The sequence below is a fragment of the Corylus avellana genome, chromosome 7 (genome assembly GCF_965113065.1).
Source record: "Corylus avellana chromosome 7, dhCorAvel1.hap1.2, whole genome shotgun sequence".
Classification (NCBI taxonomy): Eukaryota; Viridiplantae; Streptophyta; class Magnoliopsida; order Fagales; family Betulaceae; genus Corylus; species Corylus avellana.
In genome coordinates, this window is record NC_142496.1 from 22331890 (window position 1) to 22345547 (window position 13658).

General features: G+C 36.5%; 2 protein-coding genes across 2 annotated transcripts; one reads left to right on the forward strand and one right to left on the reverse strand.

The window, feature by feature from the left end:
• Positions 1 to 799: 799 nt before the first annotated feature.
• Positions 800 to 6459, reverse strand: LOC148584674 (uncharacterized). The gene is made up of 4 exons (XM_088518564.1): positions 5275 to 6459; positions 3707 to 4900; positions 1049 to 2395; positions 800 to 970 (listed from the first exon to the last, which is right to left on the reverse strand). Exons 1-4 carry the CDS (start codon positions 6457 to 6459, stop codon positions 800 to 802), a joined length of 3897 nt encoding a protein of 1298 aa, XP_088374690.1.
• A 3269-nt stretch (positions 6460 to 9728) lies between these two features.
• Positions 9729 to 13366, forward strand: LOC132185702 (triacylglycerol lipase OBL1-like). The gene is made up of 5 exons (XM_059599477.2): positions 9729 to 10035; positions 10176 to 10369; positions 10478 to 10511; positions 12363 to 12985; positions 13065 to 13366. The coding sequence occupies exons 1-5, from the start codon at positions 9729 to 9731 to the stop codon at positions 13317 to 13319; spliced, it is 1413 nt and encodes a 470-aa protein (XP_059455460.2). The 3' UTR covers positions 13320 to 13366.
• The last annotated feature ends 292 nt before the right edge of the window (positions 13367 to 13658 follow it).

Consider the following 13658-nt stretch of genomic DNA (forward strand, 5'->3'; position numbering starts at 1 on the left):
GCAAGGGATAAGCCCTGTGGGTTGAAGCCTTGTAGTTGGGCTTGTTGAAGCCTATTAGAGACAATCAGTGTAGGCTGTGTAGCTGTCAACGTTTTTAAACAATTAGAGACAATTGAATTTTTTAGTTTTTGTTTTATGTTTTTAAACAATTAATATATATATATATATATATATATATATATATATATATATATATATTTCAAATTTTTAAAGGATATTTTTGTTTTATTGAAACTTTTTTAAGGTTATTTTTGTCTTTTTGCTAGCTTTGAGGAATATATTGACATTGTTTTGATAGTTTATGGAGAATAATGACACAATTGGTAGTTTAGGGAATAGGCTTTGGCATTGAAGTCATAATTTAAGGGGTGTATGAGTACTTTTCTCTTTGTTATTTTTCACTTACCCTAGGGAGTAATTAATCGCTTTTTAATCTTCAAAGAGCTATTGTTAAAGTACAAAATTTTTCTCCAAACTAGGTTGGAGGAAATTCTTCCAACATATTATATAAAAATGACGTGTGTCTTCCACATGTGAGAACCACATGCTTCTTTTAATTACAAGAACATAGTTGGAATAAATTTTATTCAAAAAGCATGTGTTTCTCACATGCTATTTAAAAAGAGACATGTATTTCTCATATGAAAAGTGAAACATGTCCTTTTTCTAAAATATGTTGGATTCCTTCAACCCAGTTTAAAGAAAAACTATGTTCACTTGGGCCAAAAATGTATTTATCCCTAATTTAGATCTTCAATAAGTCTTTTTTTTTTTTTTTAATTGAAAAGGAAAAAGGGGGCTACAAGGGAGGATCTTTCCCATTCTTGATCCTAATGGAAGAAAGAATGGGGGATCCTATGGGAATGCTACCAAACACTAGATGGGTAGCGGCCCATTTTGCTAAAGCATGTGCACGATAATTTGCACATCTAGAAACTTTCAACGCATTCCAGCATTGAAAGGAAGAGAGCTCAAGTCTCAAATCAGAGACAATAGGAGCAAAATGCCAAGTAGCAAAAAGATGAGGCTGATTAACAGCTAAAATAACCAAAAGAGCGTCCCCTTCAAGCATGAAATTACTAAAGCCTGAAGACACTGCAAGTCGGGAGGCAAGAAGAGCAGCAGAAGCCTCGCCTAAAAGAGCATCAGAGGAGAAAAGCTTTTGGGTAGCAGCATGAATAATTTCACCATCATGATTACTGATAACAGCAGCTGCCACAGCAAAATTTCCACAAACAGCTACATCAAAATTGCCTTTAACACTTCCTAGCTGAGGAGGAGACCAAAGAGAGGGGAGAGCCGAAATCTGCCAAGCTGAAACATGGTACTCATGAGTAGTCTTGAGCTGCTGGATAATCTTGGGCGGATCAGGTTGAATAGCATCATGAATCAGTTTGTTTCTTGAGAACCAAATGGTATCCATAACTAGAGCTGCAAAAAGTTGAAATTTTTGGGAATCAACTAGAGGAATAGCCAACCTGTCAGAGGGATAAATAATAGCAAGGATCCAATCAGAAATGGGTCTGGCAGCAAAAGAAGAGATCAAAATAGGCCAAGGAGAAGTCCTCCAAAGGATCTTTGCTAAATCACAATTCAAGAAAATGTGATTCAAGGTCTCTAAAGAGCCTTTACAGAATGGACACACCCAAGCATTGTCATCCACAGAGGTCACAAATCTACCAATATTAGCTCTAGAAGGTAAAATATTCCACCCAATTTTCCATAGCAAATGTTTTAATCTGGCTTGAATCTTGATGCCCCAAAGGGTCTGCCAGTCAACTGGAGATAATGGAGAAATCCTGCTAGATGAAGACAATGAAATATCACGAGCAGACTTCACCGAGAAGAGGCCAGAGGAAGAAGGTGCCCAAGACCACTTGTCAACATCACTAATCCGGGGAATATGAATTCCAAGGATGTTCTGGACAGAGGGAGGGTCAAAGAGATCACCAAGAAGATCAACATTCCACAATCTAATTCCTGGTAATAAGAGGTCAGCAACTGAAAAATCTGGAAGATCAACCAAATTTACATTGGGTCTAGGCTTAAAACTAGGCATAGAAGGAATCCAAGGAGAATTCCAAATATGAATATTAGCCCCATCTGAGATAGACCAACAAGCACCCTTTTTAACCACTGACCTGTTTTTGAGTAACCCTTTCCAAATCCAAGAAGAAGAAGGGTTTGAAGGAGCATCTAGAAAAGAAATACCATTCTTTAAATATTTGCCTCTAAGAGCTTCAACCCAAAGAAGAGATTCATTACAAAGCATCTTCCAACCCATACGTGCAAAGAGAGAATTGTTAATACACTCAATAGAGCAGATGCCAAGACCCCCCACAGCTTTAGGTTGGCAAATTTTTTCCCAAGAGAGAAAGGAGAGATTGTGATTCTTTTCCTGAGGAAACCCCCACCAAAACTTCCTCAAAACTGAATTAATCTCCAAGCACAGTGACTTAGGCAAGAGAAAGAGTGACATCAAATAAGAGGGAATAGCATTAGCCACTGATTTTATCAAAGTCGTTCTGGCTGCCTGGGAAAGTAATCTGGCTTTCCAACCAGTTACTTTAGCAAAAATCCTCTCTTTAAGCTCAATGAAAGAATCACTTTTCTTCCTATTTAAAAAAAGAGGAATACCCAAGTATTTTGCTCAAGCAGGGATGGGAGGCAACTTAAGAATATCATTGATAGCTGTCTTGATAGCAGGTTTGCAGTTTTTGCTATAGAAAATAGCTGACTTGGAAGAGTTGATTTGTTGCCCTGACCATTGAGCATAAGAGTTAAGAGCCTTGAGAATTACAGAAGCTTCTTTCCTATTAGCCTTGGAAAAAATCATTACATCATCAGCAAATAGCAAGTGAGAAATAGAAGGGCTCAATCTCGCTATCTTGATACCATGAAGCCTACCCAAATTTTCTTCCTTCAACAAAATTCTCGAAAGAATTTCAGAACCTAAAATAAAAAGGAAAGGAGAGAGGGGATCTCCTTGCCTAAGACCACGGGTAGGAGCAAACTTGCCATAAGGAGACCCGTCTAAAAGAATAGAAAATGAAGATGTAGTAATGCATTGACTGATCCAATTAATCCAAGTGGAGTTGAAACCCAGCAAGGAAAAAATTCTCAAAAGAAAGTTCCATTCCATAGAATCAAAAGCCTTCTCCATATCTAACTTCAAGGCCATAAGGCCCCCATTGCCTCTTTTATGCTTCATAGTCTGAAAAACTTCATGAGCAAGAATGGTATTATCATGAATGGATCTGCCTTTCAAAAAGGCCGATTGCATAGGAAAGACAATCTTATGAAGAAGAGGTTTAAGCCTATTGGACAAGATTTTTGATATGATCTTGTAGTTAAAGTTGGTGAGACTAATAGGCCTAAACTGATTCACTGAGGAGGGATTGTCCACCTTAGGGATAAGAGCTATATTGGTGTGATTAAACTCTTTTAGCATAAAACCCCCCCTGAAGAAGGATTGAACTGAAGCTAGAACACTTAGTTTAACAATTGGCCAATAAGTTTTGTAGAATAGTCCAGTCATACCATCTGGACCAGGAGCTTTATTAAGACCTAACTCAGATATTGCAGAAAAAATCTCCACTTCATCAGGGATAATACACAAACTCACATTCTCTTCATCAGTAATAACACAAGTCACCAAATCAGAAAAATTACTATCAAAAGAAGGCTGAGTAGTAGTAAAAAGGGAACTAAAATGATTAACCAAATAGGAGCCAATATTTTCCCTTCCCACAATGTTAGACCCATCAGCCGAAACCAAACAAGAGATGGAATTATACCTTCGTCGACAAGCTGTAGAAGCATGAAAAAACTTTGTGTTTAGGTCAGTGCATGAAAGCCACAATTCCCTGGACTTCTGTTTCCACAAAATTTCCTCTCTCCGAAGTTGTTCCTGCAAAGCTTCTTGGAGAACTACCTCTCTAGCTGCACTAGTAGGAGAGTGAGGAATGGATTGAATATCACTTATTTGAGCCATAAGAGACTTAATCTGAGTTTGAATATGCCCAAAATGGTGAGAGTTCCAATATTTCAGAGCATCTTTAGTTTTCTTCCACTTCCTGCTTAAAGAGAAAGCTGGAGAACCCTCTACTTCAACCAACGAAGCTCCTGCAACCACTGAATGGCTGGATTGATCACGAGTCCAAAAAGCCTCAAATCTAAAAGGCTTTGGCAGATTACGGTAACTACCATCAGTCGAGAGCAGGATAGGACAATGATCAGAATTGGCAGCCAAAAGATGATTAATCAAAGAGTTGGGGTAGAGATGTACCCAACCTTGATTGGCCAATCCACGATCTAGTCGTTCCCTGATATTAGCTCTACCATTTCGATGATTACTCCAGGTAAATTTATTACCAACAAAACCCAAATCAACTAAAGCATTAGACTGTACAAAGTCCACAAAATCAAAATGAGAAGTGGACCCAAAACTTCGGCCTCCACACTTCTCTGAAGATGATAAAATAGCATTAAAATCTCCCAGCAGGAGCCAAGGACCACCAAAGGAATTTCCCAAATCAGTCAACTTGGACCAAAAAACATTGCGTCTCTGAACAGAGGGAGGCGCATAGACACATGAAAGTAACCAAGAACGAAGAGGAGGAGCAGAAACCACAAGGCAGGAAATGTGATTTTCATCAAGCCGAACAGGTTCTAAAACAAACCCCTGCTTCCAAGTCACAAATAGACCTCCCTTAAAGCCAGCAGGAGGAACTTGTAACCAAGAAGAAAAACCCATGCGAAAAAGAGAATTCCAGTAGCGAGAAGACATCACCTTAGTTTCAGACAAGAACAACACATCAGGCCTATAAATCCTGACAAGGGCTCGAATTGTGCGAATTGTCGGGGCACAAGCCAAACCCCGGCAATTCCATGCTAACACCTTCATTGTGGCATAGGGGGCAGGCGAAAACCCACCACCCCATTAGAAAGAGAGTCATCAATGGATGAAATACATCCTCGTTTTACACCTGAAGCCCCATCGACATGCACAAGAGATGGGGGATAAGGAATTAATTTAGGCTTTTTTGGAGGTAAAGGCTCAGGTCTGGAAATGGAAGAGGGAGAGGTAATTTGTTTAGTATAGGGATGGAATCGTTTTTTAGGAAGAGGATTAGGTGGGTATTTTTTGGGTTTAGGAGTGGAAGAAGGGATGGTGCTTCCAGAAGAGGAAACCAACGTGGCATTAGAAATGGGTTCAATAAAAGGAGACAACGTGGCAATATTGAAAGTATGGGTTTTTGGGGAATTAGTTACATGAGAACTAGCAAAGTTAGAAGTGGAGCACGTGGGAGCAGGTGAACTTGTAGAAAGAGGCCACATGTTGTTGGAAAATTGAAGCTGGAGGCTATTGATATTGGGGACATGCGAAAGCATTAATGAGGAAGAGATTGGGCTCAGCTGGAAGTTGACAAGAGGAGCCTTTCCAATTAATGCAGCCGTAAATGAAGGGCATGAGCTGACCCCCAAGTCAGAAACAAGTTCCAACTCAGTAGAGTTGGTGGGGATGGGATGGGCTAGTTGGGTTGGAGTGGTACTTCGAACAACCAAATTACTGAGTTGGGAATGGCCATCAGGGGATGAGTTTAGAGTGAACTCGGTAGGGGGAGGAGCTGGAACTGGAACATGAACACTAGAACCCGGGGCAGCCATAGCATTCACAGCTCTTTTAGGAGGTATAAGCAATTCCACACGATTAGCAAAAGAAGAACTAGCTTTAAGTTTCGGTCCATACCTTCCAGATTCAAGTGGGCGAGGAACAACAGGACACTGAAATGACAAATGCCCAAGACGACCACAAGAGTAGCAGAACTCCGAGAGGCGCTCAAACTGATAAGATATTTGAGCAGGTGGCTTAGGCAGACGATGAAGGAGGAATCCCGTCGGGAGAGGATCATCTAGAGGAAGAAGAACACGGATTCTCAGAAAACTTTTCCTGCAAGGTTTCGAGCTGTCCGAGTTATCCAATTCAACTAGCCCCCCTAGATTTTTGGCAATAATAGTGGCATTGGCAATATTCATGCGATCCAAAGGAAGTCCATGAACTTGGACCCAGATGGGTGCTTTCACAAACTCTATCTCATCAAAGGTTTCATCATTACCCCAAGGTTTCAGAAATAAAGGAGTACCCTTAATATTCCAAGGAGAATTATTCAAAACCTTCGAAAGGTCTTCCATGTCTTCAAAGATGAACACCATCTTGTTGTCATCTTTATCTTCAGTGATAAGAGACTTCAAGAACTGCCAGGCTTGCAGAATGTTATTTTTTATAACAGATTTGGCAACAGGTCTGAGGGAGATAAGCTTTCCTACCAAGGTGAGAGATGGAGGTAGAGGTTGGTTGGTTGAGGGGTCATCTAAAGTGGGTGAAGGAGGGTCTGAGCAGTGGAGAGCATTTGTGTGGGCTATAAGATCGTTAATCTCAACGTTAGATGTAGCCATGATCAAGCAGCAAGGAACCAGAGATAAAAAACCAAGGACGAAGGAAGGAAGAAAAAGATAGGTGAACAGTGTTCAGGAGAAAACTCTACTTGAGAGCGGAATTAAGCTAGCGACTCTTTAGAGAAAACTTGTTCCTCGAGTTTCCAATAAGTCTTCTTTTTAACTTTGTTTTAAACAAATGATATTCATTAAAAGATAAAATACAAAGAGAGTAAAAACCCCAGAACAACAAGAAACCATGCCAATAAACATTAGAGAAATGCTACAACCTCTGCGGTTGTCCTTCTTAAACCAAGAAAACCAGTCCTGTTGTGTGACTTATTTTCTCTCTCCCACATTCCTTTTTTCTCTCTCGTCTCGATCTCTTCCTAAAAAAAATGCATCTCTTTCTTCTTAGTTCTCTATCAAGTAGATCTCTCTCTCCCTCTCTAAAATTCCTGATCTCTCTCTCTTCCTCTCCATAACCCAAAAGCACACTTTTTTTTTTTTATATAAAAAAAAAAAAAAAAACTTGATGTTTTACATTAACAAATAACCTAAAGCACATAACACTCAAAACTTTTTTTATCTTTAGGTCACATAAAAGCATTTTTTTTTAAAAAAATTATTTTTAAAAATACCCATAAAAAAGTATTAAGAAACATATGTATAGACTGCTAAACTTTTCCACAAGAATTTTTATTTTCCACAAGAATTTTTCTTGATTGACATTTCATAAGTATAGACTGCTAATCTTTTCCACAAGAATTTTTATTTTCCACAAGAACTTTTCTTGACTGACATTTCATAAGTATAGACAGCTAATCTTTTCCACAAGAATTTTTCTTGATTGACATTTCATATGTCTATACTTATGAAATGTCAATCAGGAAAAATTAGGTTTATTTTATTTTCCACATGCATCAGGGAGCCATCATGCATCTGTTTGTAAACAAAACGCGTGGAAAAGACTAAAAAGCTACAATAAAAAATTCAAACCAAAAAACACCACAAACGTTATTATCTTGCAAAAGCAACCTCAGCACTCAGCAAGCATGCATATATCAGAAAGTGGGAAAATAAAATTTTCTTTATTATCTAGCAAAACCAATTTTCTTCTCTTATTATTTTATTAATAGTCATTTGACCATTAAGGAATATATATATATATATATATATATATATATATATATATTTTAAAAAAAGAGCCTAATTTAGTGGTTGAAAATACTTTGGCTGTGTTTGGCAATGGAATGGATAAAAAAGTGAAATGATATTGTAATAGATTTGATTAATATGAGAGAAAAAAATAAGAATATTTTGTATAAAAAAAAAAAATTATTTTGTAGTGATTTTTTTATTTGAATAATAATAAAAAGTGATTATGATATAAAAAATAAAAATATTAAATTTAATTTTGAGAATTTTTTTTTTGAAAATAAGACTTGGTCAGGTCCAGGCTCTTGGCAAACACGGCTTTTATATCCTCCCGAGTCATAGACTCATAGCTACAGCTATCTTTATTTTGTCCACAAACCATCTTTTCCTTCATCTTAATTGTCGTACCACGTTTCTTTGGTTATTTTGCTGTCAGACTTTCTCATATCCTTCAGAGTCATAGACTCATAGCCACATTTATTTATATTTTGTCCACAAATTTCATCTTAATTGTCGGACGACGTTTATTAGGTTATTTTGCTGTCAGTCTTTCTCATATCCTTCAGAGTCATAGACTCATAGCCACATTTATTTATATTTTGTCCACAAATTTCATCTTAATTGTCGTACCACGTTTCTTAGGTAATTTCTCTGTTGTTTGCCATTGGTTAGACAAAAAAGAAAAAGAAAAAAAAGAAAAAAAAAAGCGGCATAAAACTGTAATAAGATTTGATTGATATGTGAAAAAATTAATTAAAAATGTTTGATGTGAAAGAGTCAAATTTTTTTGTTTCTATATATATATATATATTATTTGAATAGTAGTATATTTGAATAGTATATTATTTGAATAGTAGTATATTTGAATAGTATATTATTTGAATAGTAATATATTTGAATAGTAGTATATTTGAATAGTATATTATTTGAATAGTAATATATTTGAATAGTAGTATATTTGAATAGTATATTATTTGAATAGTAATATATTTGAATAGTAGTATAATGTGATTGATATGATGTAAAAAATAAGAATATTGGAGTTGAATTAATTGAAATGAATTGAGGCGTTTTTTTGGGTTCATTGGCAAACAACCCCAATGAAATGGTGGCAACTAGCAGCATTGACCTTAGGCGGAGGGTCGTTGGCGGTTGGTGTAAAATTGCTTTTTTTTTTTTTTTTTTTTTTTTTTTTTTTTTTTAAGTTTGAAAAAATATAAATTTAATTAATTAATTGATTAATAATTTAAAATTTTAGACAAAAAGTCCAACTTTTGAAGTAATTCTCCTATTACTTATTGCAATTAAAACTCTAGAGTTTAGTTTGAAACCAAGAATATCAACTCTGCATTTATTTTGTAATTAATCCTACTTAGTATATTGCTCAATTAAATAGGAAACCATTGTCGTCAAAAGAAATTGTTAATATTTGCAAGAGGCAGGAACACAATTAAAATAAGAGATAAATCCATTTTGGTCCCTGTAATTTCGAGTTTTGACAACTAGTTTTTTTTTAGTTTTAAAAACTGATCAAATCCTCTATGCGATAAGCAAAAAAGGAAAAATTTGTTTATGTTGTTAAAAAAATTGACATAATTTGTTAGTGTGCTAAATGGGAGTGTGCGAAACACCCCTATGGCATTGGGGTAGCCCTAAATTTTTGTTTTTTTTTGGCTATTTGGGATTGCCGAACCACCTCGCATGGGACCATCCCCACATATGCTTAAAAAGAGAAATTGTTTTACTAAGACTAAAAAAAAAAATTCTAATCAATCGAAAATGTTTTTGCTTTAACCACGATTTCCGGTTTACTAAAAAATATTTTATGTCAAAAAAACGAATAAGTTCAATCAAGGACGGAGAGAGGTGGGGATTGGTATTGGCCATGGTCCCCCTCAATTTTTAACAACAAAAAAATTTTAAGGTAAAAAAAAAAAAAAATTCAGCCAACTGGTCCCTAGCTAGTAGCAAATTTTGTTGACTCTTGGCTTTTACCCATAATAGTTCCTGGCTCCTTCCTTGAGTACAATACATATCATATATAAATATGAAATCACTTGCCTATATATGCCAAAGTATTCTCAATTGAGACGTCGCAACTCATCAATCATCTTCTTCATTGCTTCTAAGCCATGGGGCCTTGTGAGAGTGATCAATTCTGTGATCATTATTTGCTTAAGTCAGAAAATGCAAGTTTATATGATCTTGTTCGCTTTCTGCTTTCCTCTACATCAGAAACAAGTAGATTCATCCACCGCCCGAACGAGGAAAAGGATGATTTTTGGCGCCGATGGTATATATTCAACTCCCTCCTTGCTCAGAAACTCCTCCTTTACTGGGGAAAGCCCTTGGTTCAGGTGGGGCATATGCTGGAGCTGTGGCTGAATCTTCTTTCACAAAACGGGGGATTTCTCGTGCTCTTGTCAAATCTCTTAAAAGGTTCGGTTAATTTTTTTTTTTTTCTTTTTTTTCTTTTTAGTTCCAAAGAGAAAGGAATTTGCATCAAGCATTTGTATGACCAAAATTGCATGCATGCAGTAATAATGCTATTAAACAATGATTGGGTTAATTCATGGCAGGAAATGTGGTGTGGCCGGATACGTCATCGGCGACGTTCACGTCTGTGTTGGGAAATCTTGATCGGAGAGTGGAATTAGACAAAAACATTAGACCTGAAAACCCAAAATACAACGCTTCCCTTGCTATGATGGCCTCCAAATTGGCATACGAAAATGAAGCATTCGTTCAAACCACAATCAAAGATCAATGGAGAGTAAGTATCATTTATATATATAGCAAAATATAATACATCTCTGTTATTTAATTTTATGATATGCCCATGAATGGAGATTCATTTTCTTTTTCATTCTTTTTTTGCCAGATGGAATACTTGGGGTTCTACAACTTTTGGAACGGTAAGAAGCAACTATACTATTCCTTAAAAGTGTATGGTTAGACAAACACAGTCCTAGATTACTACAAGTGTTGAAAATAATCTGTCGACTGAGTTGGGGTTTTCTCAAAATTAGCAAACTAATTAGTCTTCATGTGAAGCCACATATGAGAGTTGGAAATTAAGGAGGGTACTACATAATATACTCGTTAGGAAAAATGTTTGAAATACTACAATTTTTATTACAATTTTCATACAAATTTATATGAAAATAAATAATTGATCAAATAATTAAGAATTTATGAATGACAAGTTATCTTTTCTGTTTAATCATTTTACAAATTATAAACTGTAAAATCAACTTGTAAAAAATCTTATAATAAAAACTGTAATACTCTTAACAAACGGTGATTATTCACATATCGGTCCTATTCATTACATGGTATAAGACATATATTACATTTTTAGATGAGTATAAGATATCGAGTATCAAATATCACATAATTAGAAGGTCTCGTGGACATGATAAAAATGGCAGCACCGACCACCCATTAGCCCCTCTCCACCGTTCCTCAACTTCTGTACCACCGTTGTCTTCCTTTACCATCGTCTCTTTCCTATTCGCCGCGCCAGTCTTGGATATATAGGTGCTTTTAGATTTGGCTTTTTCCAATCCAAATTTATCACCCTCCATCTTTCCCTTCCAGTACTTATGCCCTACTCCACCATGGTCCTCGGCCTTTTAGCTCCCTATCGCCTCCCTTTGTTGCACCATCTGATCTCCATGCGCCTTTTGTCGATCTCATGCTCCACCCTGCCGACTCCTTCCTTCGTTGATTTTTTTTTCCCTGCTTTTCTGAGCGTGCTTTTGTGGTTTGAGCTTGTTGTGGACGTTTTGGCTACTGAATATTGGTTTTTCTCTTTTGGAAAATAGAGCTTTTAAGTTAAAAAAAGTTTTTTGGTAAAAACTTCATTTTTAAACTTTTGCCAAAAGTGCGTTTTGGTCATTTTTAGGCTTTTTTAACCCTTAAAAGCGTTTTTAACTTTTTTTTATCAAACGTTTTTTTTTTTTTTTCAAACAGACTTTTTGAATGTTAAAATCACTTTTAGGTCTCTCAAACGCAATCCCAAACAGATTCTAGTTCTTTTTTTATTTTTATTTTTATCAATTTTCTACTATTTGTTTGTACTTAATTAATTTATATACAGTAATTTTCGTTTTGGGGTCTGCTGTTGGAAAGTTCACCCATTTTTCAATATTTTAAACTCATGTAACCTTTCCCCCATTTACAGTTATATATATATATATATATATAACACAAATGAAGTGCACCACACGTCCACTTGCTTAAGTGCAAAGTTGCATCGCTTGTGATTGATACTGGGCAGTGGGCACAGCGCTTTTGCCTTCTGCAAATTGCAACATGAAAGTCTAATGGTATAATTGGTAGGGATTAATTACCAGATTAGTTTGCCTTATAGGTTTAGAGGCCAAGTCGTTTAGCTTTTAATGGGTAGGGACCAAAATTTTGAATGGGTAGGGCCAAAATTTTGAATGGGAGGGGACCAAACAAGCTAACATTAATCAGATTAGAACCTTATGAAAAAAATTCAAACGAATTAGGAGGGGCGTTGGTGGTTGGTTCTTTAATTTATTTTGCCTCGTCTGATAAATTAATTAAGTTTTGTGCCTGATAATTTGTTTCTTCAACGTTTACAAAATCTAAAGAAAAAACCATTCTTCTTTCATAGGATTCTTCTTCTGTAGTGCGTTGTTGTCTTTAGTATCTGCTTTGCTTGCAATTATACAATATTTTTATTCTTCTTATTTGGCCACGTAAAAACCAAACATTTTTAATCCAATGCTTGACAGATTACCTAGAACTAGAACAACCGTCAACTCAAGCCATGATGTTCCAAGATACAAGAGTTCAACCTAACCTGATCGTGGTTGCATTTAGGGGCACCAGCCCATTCGATCCAGTAGCATGGCAGACAGACGTCGATCTCTCGTGGTTTAAGCTCGAAGGCGTGGGTAAGATTCATGCTGGCTTTTTTAAAGCTCTGGGCCTGCAAAAGGGCAAAGGGTGGCCCAAAGAAATACAAGAAGGAAGTAAGCAACCACAATATGCTTACTATGTAATCAGACAAAGGCTGAGAGAAATATTGGAAAAGAATGAGAGTGCAAAATTTATATTGACGGGGCACAGCTTGGGTGGAGCATTGGCGATTCTGTTTGTGACTGTTCTGGCAATGCACGAGGAGGAATTGTTGTTGAATAGGCTGGAGGGGGTGTACACTTTTGGGCAGCCAAGGGTGGGAGACAAGCAACTCGGAGATTATATGAAGGAGAAGATGGACGAGTATGGTGTCAAGTATTGGAGGTATGTTTACTGCCATGACGTGGTGCCTAGGATCCCTTATGATGATGAAGCTAATCTCTTTTTTGAGCACTGGGGGCCTTGCGTCTACTACAATAGCTTCTATAAAGGGAAGGTCAGTGCTCTCTCCCTCTCTCTCTCATTTTAGATGTGGTACAATAAGATTTAAAATAGGCCTTTTGATTGGAGTACAGGTTCGATATGAGGAGCCGAATAAGAACTACTTCTCGCTATTATGGGCCATACCAAAGTATCTAAATGCAGCTTGGGAGCTGAACCGGAGTTTCATAATCCCATATATACTGGGTCCGGACTACGAAGAAAGTTGGTTAATGAAAATGATTAGGGTGGTCGGATTGGTATTTCCTGGATTAGCAGCACATTGCCCTCAAGATTATGTTAACGCTACTCGATTGGGATGCTTAGCTCTACATCTCCAAAATGACTAAAATCCAATTCATCAAAGAGATTCTAAACTTGATTAACCCGTTATATATGGAAGTGCCATACATGTTATTCGCTTATCAATGTGATAATTTTAAGGTTTTGTTACCTTCTTTCTTTCCATTTTTTTTTTTTTTTTTTCAAAGAGTCAATGTAGCAAGTGTTGTCCTAAATAATTTTGGATGCTTCAATAAAGGCATTGTTAGGTAAGTCAATAAAATTATGTTAGGTAACTTAATAAGTGGCCGGGCATTGCTTTAGGATTTAGTTGTCTACTTAAGCATGCATTGTACTTCAATAGAGACAAAGTACTTTGATGGAATAAAATTATGTGAAAGTGATTT